This window comes from Candoia aspera, chromosome 6 (assembly GCF_035149785.1).
Source record: "Candoia aspera isolate rCanAsp1 chromosome 6, rCanAsp1.hap2, whole genome shotgun sequence".
Lineage (NCBI taxonomy): Eukaryota > Metazoa > Chordata > Lepidosauria > Squamata > Boidae > Candoia > Candoia aspera.
The window spans coordinates 27,951,138-27,962,308 of NC_086158.1; the positions used below are offsets into that span (position 1 = coordinate 27,951,138).

Sequence of the window (11,171 nt, forward strand, 5' to 3'; positions counted from 1 at the left end):
AGTACTATTAAATAAGGTAAGGATCCATCCAATTAGAATCACCCTTCATGACAAAAGCACTTGTCAGCTATAACACTTGCTTTTGCTAATGGATCTTGGGAACAAAACAGATGATGTAAAACAAGTAATAGGAAAAATGTGGTCATCTTCTAAAATTACTATTTTTTTTCAGAAAGAGTTGAACACATAATCAAGAAAAATGCAGTGTGAGTAAAATTTATCTACTTTTAAATTTGGAAATATTTTCTTTGTGAATCATCAATGTATCTGTCCTTCACATTTTTCTGTCTTTTACTATCCTTACCACATGCTGCTATATCTGGAAAATCTGTGCAACATTTACTGCTTAGGATATCATTAAATCAATGAAATGTCCTTAGTTGAATCTCCTTAGTCAAGCTATGAATTTTAACCTCTTCTATGTCAGTGTCACAGCATGCAAAATCATGCAGCATGCATGATTTGGACATAATGCTGAACTGAGTAGATTATATGTACCCATCTGCTTCTCACCTGCAATTGCAGTTTGAAGATATAATGATCTCTGAAGTGGTAACAAGAAAACTGGAAAAACTTCACAATACTGATACATAAGTTGTCTTCTTCTGAAATATACTGCAATACAATCTAATATATACACAAAATAAATTCTAGTGTGTATTACAGGCCATCTTTATGCCAAGATACTAACCTTCTTTTATGTGGAATACTTCTTTTAATCCTTTCCTATATGATTTTATTAACCTTTTTCTATATGTAGGATATTTTTTCCCAGTATCTTGTCCCAAAAATGTTGTATTTAACTGATGAAATAGTATACAATTATGTAAACTAAGTTATGCAACCTGGTTCTCTCCAGTCATTTTGGACTTTGACATCCATCATGGACTTTTGTTCTTATAACCAAAAATATCTTGAGGAAGGCAAATTGTTTTGTCCTAAATGATAATCAAGCAGAAATATCTGATATAAGAAAAACGTAGGAAAAAATGTAGGGGAAAAAAAACCTTCATAATTTGTGAGTTGTGGCACTAGAAATATGGCGAAAATGTAAATGCACATCTAGATTTTCTTAGCTAAATGTGTCTGGCCAATGAATCACTGTGTGTGATTTAAATTTTTTTGGAAGATACTACGCTACATCAGAGGGTTCTGTAGAGAAAATTTAGTTAGATACAATTTTAGTGTATGTACTACAGTAACTGGAGTTTTTCATTTTTATTACTTATAAATTTTTGCTCATGTAGAAAAATGGAAAACATACATATTTATTAAGGGTAGCTTTGTTGGAATTAAACCCACTTGTTTTATCATGTATAGGAGAATAAATAAGAAAAATAAAATATAGGGTTGAAATTAGGGTGGCCAGTGACTGACATTAAGCATCTCTCCCTCCCTCCCTCCCTCCCTCCCTCCCTCCATCCATCCATCCATCCATCCATCCATTAACTTAAATACCTTCCTGTTCTTCTAGCAAATCAACCTCCACCTACAGAACCACCTCCAGGATACCAAGGCTCCGGTTATCCAGGCCCGGGTTATCCAGGCCCAGGTTATCCAGGTCCCGGTTATCCAGGCCCGGGTTATCCAGGCCCAGGTTATCCAGCTGCCCAGGTCCAAGCTGGAATTCCTCAGTATGCTTCTGGATTTCCTCAGTATGGAGCTCCATCAACTTTTCCAGGTAGTGTCATGAGCACTGATGGTGAGCAGGAGGGGGCCCCTATCCAGGGGGGAAACGCATGTGTAGTAGTGAGGAGTTGAGCAGCCATTCAAAGAGACACAGAACAGACCTGCCTTGACTTTTGGGGTTTATCTGTATGGGTTTTCTCACACTTCTTCAGTTTGGTAGGGTTTTCTGTCTACTGTAGCAGTAATAAAACACTAGAGACCTATTCCTCTTCTCGGCGTGGTTCCTGCTTGTTAAGACAGGTAGGTTGTTGAGGCATCTGCAGTCTTCTTGTTTCAAAAAACTTTTCCATTAGGCTTTTGTTTTACAGTTGCCCTGCCTAGTTCACAAATTTGGCAGGAGGTTTGGGGATTATGTTAAAGGTTCTGAGAGTAGAAATGAGAGTAGTTTGCCCCTTTGAAGCCTCCTGCCTCATTGCCCTCTTTATTTTTTTAATTAAAGAAACCTTCAAAATTGCACAGCCAAAACTTGGGCATATTGCTGCTAAATTTCAGAAAGGGGAGGGTCTGGAGGACTGTGTGAGACTCACAGGCCACCCCCACCCCCCCAGGCTACAGTAACAAGGTTCTTAATAGTGCAGGAAAGCTCAGCATTTCCACTAGCTCCAGGTTTTCAGTGTTTCAGGAGATAACTAAAGCTGTAGATTAGATTGGGAAGTTGAACACACTTCCTGGAAGAAAGGAAAGGGAAACTGCTTTCCAATATTATCAAGAAAACTAATGTAGGTGTCAATGAAATCACCCTGAGTCAAGAGTGACTACAGGGAGACTTCTTTACCTATTTCCCCTCCCACTGTTCCCACCCCCACATACCCCATGATAAAAGGCAGGGTTTCTGCTTCTTTCTAAGAATAGAACACATGCAACCTCAGAGAGGTCCTGCATTTTCTCATATCAGTGAAGTTATATGTTATGACATTTTATCTAGTTGTTCTTTTAAGGGCAGTCTTAATGGTATTACATCATCTCTGAACAGCAGATAGACTGAAAATTGATGACCTCCTGAAGCTTGCCAGCCAAAGACAAAAGCCTACAGTGTTTGTGTGGATGTAGCAGAGCTGAACTTTGAATTCAGACATCTCAGACTCAAGTAAATTACCAATCCCCCCCACCATTAATGGTGCATAAAACCATTGGTTTCTTAAAACATTCCAGGAAAGAATGTATTGAAATAGCTTGCAGGGCAGAACAGGAGCAGGCAAAGGAATGTGATTAGAACCCTAATATCCACTTATTTCTTAGGGTTTGGGGGGAAGGAGGCTTCTTTTAACAAACTGGGGGCCAGGAAGGTTGAGATGTTCAGTAGATGGGGTTCTGAAAGCAAAATGGCTTTGAAAACACTATTATTATTAGCAGGCATTTCTTTTCTATGCAAGACATTTTTTATCACCCCCCAACCATGCACTTGCATAATGCCGTATGTGTTATAAGAAATATGATTATATTATCTGACAGGCCAATACAGATTTTTTTAAACTGAAGTTTTGCAACAAACCCTATGAAATCTTGGTTAATGTTTGGTTGTTCTGGGCATTTTAGAAAAGAATGTGCTCGTGAGCTCTTTGTTCTTTTGAAACTTGGCAGTTCAACCTAATGCAGTGGCTTATGGAGCTGTGCCAGTTCCCAGTATGCCTGCTGCAGCTTTACCTGTGGTTTGGATGCCAACCCCACCAGCAACTCCCAAATGCCCACCTGGATTAGAATATTTAAGTCAGGTATCTCTTTCTTTTTTCCATGTACCTTTTATCTGATCAATATAGAAGTTGTATGCGATTCTAATTCTGCTTTCCCCTACTTAATAGTTCCCAGTTATACTGGACTATACCTTCCCTAGTCCCTGGCCAGAGTCTTATCTGGGAAAAGCTCCTTTAGCTAATATCCAGGGAAGTTATTCAGTAGCTTCTAGTCTTAGCTTGTTAGTAGTTTTATAAATTGCCATATGCTAAAGAAGCAACTAACATTTTGGTTTAAAAGATGTTTCTTTGGCAATGCCCATGGCTAGTCTAAGACTTTCATTGTCTTCAATCTTTATTACAGTCATTAACCAGGACAAATCTGGAAATTTCCAAGAAGCCCACATAATGTCATATTTATTTCTTTTGCATCCATGAAGTCTTAGTAGATTGTCATGATTCCAGTGAAGAGTGATGAAATAGAAGAATGTCTGTTTAATAGTGAATTAAACAGATTTCTTATTAATTCTATTAATAATAAATTATTTATTCATATTTATTTATGCAAACTGTAATAGCACTCTTCTTAAAAAAGTCACGGTGAGTTCCCATATTCTTAAACCCACACAAAAAAATCCAACATGTAAAAATTATTATTAATTGTATATAAAAGTCTAGTATTTTATATGTTGGACTTTTTTGTGTGGGTTTGAAGAATATAGGGAACACCCCATGGTTTTCCTTAAGAAAAGTGCTATTACAGTTTGAATTATGCCACTTGCACCTGAATACGAAATCTATTCAATACAGAAAACAAAAAATAGAAAGCCATCTTTTCATATATGCTATGATAAAACAGTGACTGCTGAAAATGTAATTATATCCATTGCATTTTCAATATTATATGTATTCTTTTTTACTGTTACAACAGATTGATCAGCTGTCAGTTGAACAACAGATTGAGCTTATGGAAAGTACGTATTCTGTTAGATTTTGGGAAACTTTACTGGGTGTTTGGAGATTTTTAAATGTTATATTTCCACTTTATAAATTTTAGATGCTGTTATATAAGTTGAAATATTAAATATGTGTTTAGTATTGACAAAATTAGAGCAAGAAAATTCCACAATACATTGCTCATTTTCAGCCTTATAAATGAGCTATAAGATTTGTTGTTTACATCAGATATTAATGTACCATACATACTTCTTACACATAACTTCTCCTACTGGTACATGATTAATATAATGTGAATTGAATGCAACTCCTCTCACCCAGCAGTGTTCATGATGGGTTTTGCGGCAGAGGTTAAAAAAGAAATGTAATAAACTACATTTCAGCAATTATTAAAAAAAATAGAAGCTTGCAGGGAAATGTAAAATGTAGCCTTAAGAATAAAATTAAAAATTAATTTTTTTAAGAATTAAAATTCAAGTCTACTCATCTCAACCACTACCAAGAGCCATTTGGGAGAGCCTGGAGTAGCCACCTATAAAACTGCACTCAGTTAGATAGATAAATGTGCTTCAAGTGGAAGCATATTCTAAAGTGACAACATCATGACCAAAAAGGTAGGATTGTATTCCAACAATATCTGGAAGTCCAGTTTCCTGCTATAAAGGAAACCAGGCTTCCAGATATTGTTGAACTAAAATCCTTTCCTCTTTAATCTTGGCTAAATCCAACCTCTGATTTAGCACTTCATGCCATAAATGTTAGCAGATATAAGAGGGTGCAGAGGGTTATTTAGAAAGAGAGGGTCTCAGAGCAACAGGTGCTCCAGATATATAATTTAATCAAGACTAACCATGAGATGATTTTAGCTCTTATATTATTTCCATGGGTTGTTTGGAGAACTCCAAGGGGAAAGAAATGAAAACAATCTTTTCTTCACAGAAATCTCTGGTTTATTTGACTGTCTTTCATGAACAAAAATAGCTCTCCTTTTTGAGGATGAGTCTGTTTGGCTCCAATTTACTATTTTATATAGATAGAAGATGACTGTGGAAGAAATCAATAGAGGACAATAAAACATCACCACATCACTTAAATGAATCATTTAATTTAGTGAAGAAAATTGACACAATATTGCAAGTTTCACCCTGAGTGCAAACAGTATCTAGAGTGAAAATGACAGCCAATCACAAGACTCTCATTTACCACAAAATAAACTAGCAAGGTTATGGTCCACCAATCCTTCCAACTCTTCAAGGTGCATTTATTGCCCAATCTTACCTTTGTCTTTTTTTTTTTTTGCTAGGGCACATTTTCAAAGAAAGTATGGACTGTCACCACCTAGCATTTTTATTTTCTAAGAATGCTTTTAGGCTGTGTGTTTTCCTAGAGGTCTCCTTGTGAAGAAAGTTGATGCTGGGGGCTTCAGGCTTCCTGTTTACTGAGTTTTAATTAAAATTACTGATTGTTTTTAACGATCCAGTAGGAAGTCTGGTGAATATCAGGGGAGGTATCTGTAGATATGCGGGTACTCCCACTGGCAGCATGTTGTTAGATGCTTCTCCACATTCTTTCACTTCTTTCCTTGATTGTGATGAAGTTATTTTCATCTCTTATTGCATCTCTTATTGCAGTGATTATTGCATTGGCCACTTCACTGAAACTAGTGTAAGCATCTGCACAACTTTATTTCTTCACATAGCATAGCCGTGTTTTCACTGATGGTCTTACCAGTGTTCTAATAAGATTTTATCGCTGAAGATTAGAGCTTCAGTTTGGTAGCTCATAGAATCGTAGAGTTGGACGGTATTCCAGGACAGTATTTTGCCCAGCACAGGAATCCTCATACCATTCCAGACAAATGGCTATCCAATCTGTGCTTGAAACCCTCCAGCGATGGAGCACTCAGGAGTCTAGAAGGCAGGCTGTTCCACTGCTTAATAGCTTTCATAGTCAGGAAATTCCTCCTTATTTCAAGTTTGAATTTTTTCCCATAAAGCTTGTGTCCATTGGTGGCAAGTCCTCTCCTCAGGTGCTATGGGTTAGGATTCACAGCCTCTTTCTTCCCTGTAACAGTCCTTTAAGTATTAGAAGACTATCAGCAGCAGCAGCAGCAGCAGCAACATCAGTATCAGCATGTATGCTGCCCAACTCTCTTATCTTCTCTTCTTTAGGAACATACCCAGTTTTTTAACCATTCTCCATACTGTTTAGCCTCCAATCTGCTCACCATCTTTGTTGCTTTTCTTTGAATTCTTATACTGTAGTTCCTCAGTGTCCTCCTTGTATTGTGGCAACCAGAACTGGACACAGTACTCTTAAGTGCAGTCTGACAGTACAACACAGAACAGAATTATTACGTCATGTTATCTTGACACTATTGCATAATCATAATTGCTTGTTTAGGTTATATGAAGTATATGACATTATTAGTGTACATGAACTTGATACAGTTGTTTAACTTATCAATGTTCCTTTTTTTTAGTGATAAGTGGCTATGAAACTTGTAACAGATATGAAATTAAAAACTCTGTGGGTGAGTGGATATACTTTGCAGCTGAAGAGAATGATGACTACACTCTGAACTGTTACGGGCCTTTGAGATCGTTTACCATAAAACTCTTTGACAGTAAAAACCAACCAGTCATACAATTGTCAAGGGCTTTCCATTGCTCCATTTGCTGCTGTCCCTGTATCTGCTGCCTGCAAGAGGTAAACAACTCACCCACCCACCCCCATCCACTTAGACTGTTTCTGTTCAATAGATTTTTCCCACAGTATCAAGAAGGCAGCCTCCTGAGGATACCTTCTAATGCAACTTCATAGAAATAGAAATTAGCTTTCTATCTTTCCTCAAATGGTTTTTATTACTACAGTATTTAACTGTGAGGATTCTTCTTACAGATACTTATGTTCTATATATGTATCTTGACTTTCCCTATAGACCTTCTCTATCTACATGGGGCGATTGGGGTGGTGGTGGTGGTGGTGATGGTGATGATACCAGAAACAGAAGGTGACACAATAGCAATTAATATAAGGTAACTTTCCCCAAGTTGTCGTCTCCCTCTAGAATTCCTCTCTAAGAGCCAATGTGGTATAGCAGTTAAATGCTAGACCACCTTAGGGAGACCCAGGTTCATATCTGCCATAGGGGTATCAGATATGAGCTGAAAAAATCCTTATGACCATTAGATGGAAGCAAAGAGATTTGGAAAACTCAAACTCTTTGCTGTCATATTCAGTAATGATCATTCAGATTTTTGCAACCCAGATATTCCAGTATACAAATTCACTCAGTGATTTTAAGCCAGTGAACCTCTTGCTGCCTGTTATGAAGAAAATGCAGGTGCATAAAATCCAAAACCAAATTATAAAAATTCTTTGTACCTGCTGCTAGCAGTTAACTCCTGCTTGATCCTCAATGCCTTGGTTTTCCATGTGCTTTCAATCCTAACTATAGTAAAAGTAACTCTTACATGTGTCTCAACATAGGACAAAATGCTTCTCCTCATTCTAATTGTGCTGCATGTTTTTTCTTAAAACTTGAGGTTCAAGCACCACTAGGCACAGTCATTGGATATATTAACCAGACGTGGCACCCCTGCCTGCCCAAATTTGTTATCCAGAATGAGGCCAGAGAAAGCGTTTTGAAGCTGCATGGACCTTGTGTGCCATGCCGTATTTATGAGGATATTCATTTTGAGGTAAGCTGACACTCAAAACTCCCCCTCCATCCGCCCTTCAGTATTGGGATATATTCAGTTTGAGCATTGATAAGCCTATGACTTTTCCAATTCATAAGAGCAGAGGTAGGGATTGCTGCATACAGTTCTCTCCATTGCTCCCTTTTTCTTCTTTGCAGCCAAGGAGCTTCACTATGTGAAGTCGTGGAGAAAAAGATGACAATAATTTAGAAGAAATACTGGGGGGGACTGGGGGGTCACAGCTTTATTGTTATTGTTTATTAAATTGACTTGTGTGCTTTGCATCTCTGCCCAGGGGCTTTTGAAAGTAAACTTTTTAAACTATATCCTGACTGTTACAAAATTATCACACACTCCAGTACTGAATCTGAAAAAAAAGTATTTTGAAAAGGAGTACATACTGTTAGTAGAAATATCACATTTAAGTCAGTGAATAAATCCATCACAATGAGTGAAGCTACACTCAAACTTTTCTGCTAGGGCAGAATTAGTATAACATCACATGTAAGATAATTATATTAATTAGCTAGTAATTCATAATTGGAATCTTCATATGTATTTATATTCTCCATAATACATTCTGCAGATCCCTGTGTGTGGATGCATATATATCTTAAGATCTTCATAGCTAATGTTTTACGTATTAATAGAATTCAGATTCTAATTTCTCACTAAAGGTGACATGTCACATTGCATTTAGGACTATGGTGTGTTGATAGCATTGTGATCCTTACAGTTTATAAATGGAAAATATGTGTGTGTGTGTGTGTGTGTAATAAAATTCATGGCTGCATATTGGGTCAGTCTTGGCACTAGGCCTTACAGTTTATGTTTGTTTTTGTTTTTTTTAATTGTATGGCATAGCAGTTTGGTGTTCATGCTGCTTTTTTTCTTGCTGGGCAATCCTTGTGAGGTCCAGCAACCAGATGTGTAGACTATTTATCCATGACAAGTCACATTGCCTGGGGTGTACCAAAAGGAGGCTAGTCTACATTGCACCGAGTTGGGCTAAGAGAAAGTGATTGGCCAAAGGTCACCCAGCCGGCTTTCACACCTAAGATGGGACTAGAACTCACAGTCTCCTGGTTTTTAGCCCAGAGCCTTAACCACTAGACCAAACTGGCTCTCTACAGTTTATGGTGACTTCTTTGAATAATTGTTTCTTACTTGTTTAAAATCAGGTGAAGTCTTTAGATGAAAAAACAACAGTTGGAAAAATCTCTAAGAAATGGACAGGAATAGCAAGGGAAGTTGCAACAGATGCCAGCAGCTTCTTAATCCAATTCCCAATGGATCTTGAGATTAAAATGAAAGCCCTTGTGCTTGGAGCTTGCTTCCTATTGGTAAGTTTTTTGGTAATACTTTACTAATGACCAAACTCATGAGAATCACTGGGTTGAAACAATTGTTTGTAGAATCCATTGTGTGCTTCTCAATGTGAGAACTGTAGATCTGACCTCCAGATTTTTAGGCACTATACTGTAGGCTGAATTGATTTGTAGTACTAGATTGCCATGGGAAGTTAATGAGTTGAAGTTTCTATGATGCTGCAGTGTATCCCATAATGGTAAATAGAAAAGAAGGAAATAGCCTTCTTGTAGCACTACAGGCAAGCAAAGGATTACCTAGCAAAAATCTAAAACAGATCTCACTGCAGCCCTTTGGCTTTGCTTTATTGTACTAGTTTTTGTGTAGCTCATCATGCGATTTTTCCCTTTAAAAAGCCTTGCTTTCTAATAAAGAACAGTCTGCACTGGAGTTCATCTAATTTATGTTTTGTTTTGTTTTGAATAGGATTTCATGTTTTTTGAACGTGGTATATCAAGGCGCGAGAACCGGACATAACCAGATGATATCCACCTTTTCTCCTAGCTTCAGAGAAAATTCTATACTGTCGCTTCTGTTGCTTGACTGGCAGTTAGTCTATCACTTGCTTATATGAGAGATTTGCATGAAAAGAACATATTGTTGAAATCTCTGCTTATGCCCACAGTGCTCTCACATATGCAAGCAACCAGATCATGGGCTCGTACGAGGCAGGGAGTGTTACTCTAGAATATATGATATATTAAATCACAGCAAAACTCTTTTACAACTGGTCACAGTGCTTCTAGAGGGATTCCAATCATATCCCCAGATGAGAGATCTTATGGTTGAATAGGAACCATGGAGGGAATCACTTCCTTTTCTTCTGTGCCTTGATGGATATCAGCATTTTCAAGAGAGAGGAAGAGGGAGAGGGAGAAAAGACTGTATCCTATATCTGAGAAAATATAATGCAAAAATAAAAGATCATTTCTGTTTGGGGCAATTCAAGTAATAACCTAAATAGTGCTCTCACTGTAATATATATTGGCTTCAATATATGTTTGTAAGATTTAACAAAATCTTTCAGCACTTTTCTCTAGCCTGCAATAAAAATAGACTGAACATTAATTTATTAGATATTTATCCTGCTTTTGTGTTTGCACTGAATACTCAAGGTATCTAATAACAAATAAAATACAAAGTATAAATGTTAAGCTTAAAACAAATTGTGAACGATAATAGTTAAAGGCCATATAAAGTGGATGTATATTGGCAGTTCTTCTAAAGCAGCATTTCTCAATCTTGGCAACTTTTAAGATGTGTGGATGTCAACTCCCAGAATTCCCTAGCCAGCATGGCTGGCTAGGGAATTCTGGGAGTTGAAGTCCACACATCTTAAAGTTGCCAAGGTTGAGAAACACTGTTCTAAAGTAACTCTCTAAGAATTGGGTCTGATATGTCCCATAGAGAGGGCTCTGAAAGCAATGGGAGCTTCAGAAGGGCCTCTCTTTCACATTTTAATACCAGACAGGTTATTATATGAGAGGCAGTCCTTGAGACAACTCTTCCTATTTATGACCAAACATGCTGATCAGTAGGCAAAAATAGGAACATCAAGGTGGCTTTACTTACCACCTTTCATGTCCTTTGCACCCAAGCAGATAGTTATGAACCCTGTCAACAGTTTTACTTGCATCCTTCTGTGACCAATTCTACCTCATTAATCTTTAGTTATTTGGCATGTTTGTGGGAAAGATGAGTTTTTATGTTATAGTTTTTTGATGTGAACTCCTGTATTCTCCAGAGTTGTCTTTACAGCTGCTTCTGTAATACTGGATTTCCT

The 11,171-nt window shown here is 37.4% G+C and overlaps 1 protein-coding gene across 5 annotated transcripts; it reads left to right on the top strand.

Moving 5' to 3' along the window:
* Window positions 1–172: 172 nt before the first annotated feature.
* On the top strand, window positions 173–10,427 carry LOC134499788 (phospholipid scramblase 1-like). Of its 5 annotated transcripts, none has more exons than XM_063306623.1 (9): window positions 173–206; window positions 1,475–1,567; window positions 1,598–1,681; window positions 3,271–3,401; window positions 4,291–4,333; window positions 6,799–7,025; window positions 7,859–8,020; window positions 9,202–9,363; window positions 9,815–10,427. In XM_063306623.1, the coding sequence occupies exons 1-9, from the start codon at window positions 200–202 to the stop codon at window positions 9,863–9,865; spliced, it is 960 nt and encodes a 319-aa protein (XP_063162693.1). In that variant the 5' UTR covers window positions 173–199; the 3' UTR covers window positions 9,866–10,427. The 5 variants fall into 5 exon arrangements, with proteins under 5 accessions (XP_063162693.1, XP_063162694.1, XP_063162691.1 ...); XM_063306624.1 differs by having other exon boundaries at window positions 1,475–1,552; XM_063306622.1 differs by having other exon boundaries at window positions 185–206; window positions 1,475–1,522; window positions 1,553–1,681.
* Window positions 10,428–11,171: the final 744 nt, after the last annotated feature.

Coding starts and splice junctions, on each gene's coding strand:
- LOC134499788 (XM_063306621.1), top strand. Junction 3,402..4,290: donor GATTAGAATATTTAAGTCAG/GTATCTCTTTCT, acceptor CTGTTACAACAG/ATTGATCAGCTGTCAGTTGA. Junction 9,364..9,814: donor TTGGAGCTTGCTTCCTATTG/GTAAGTTTTTTG, acceptor TGTTTTGAATAG/GATTTCATGTTTTTTGAACG.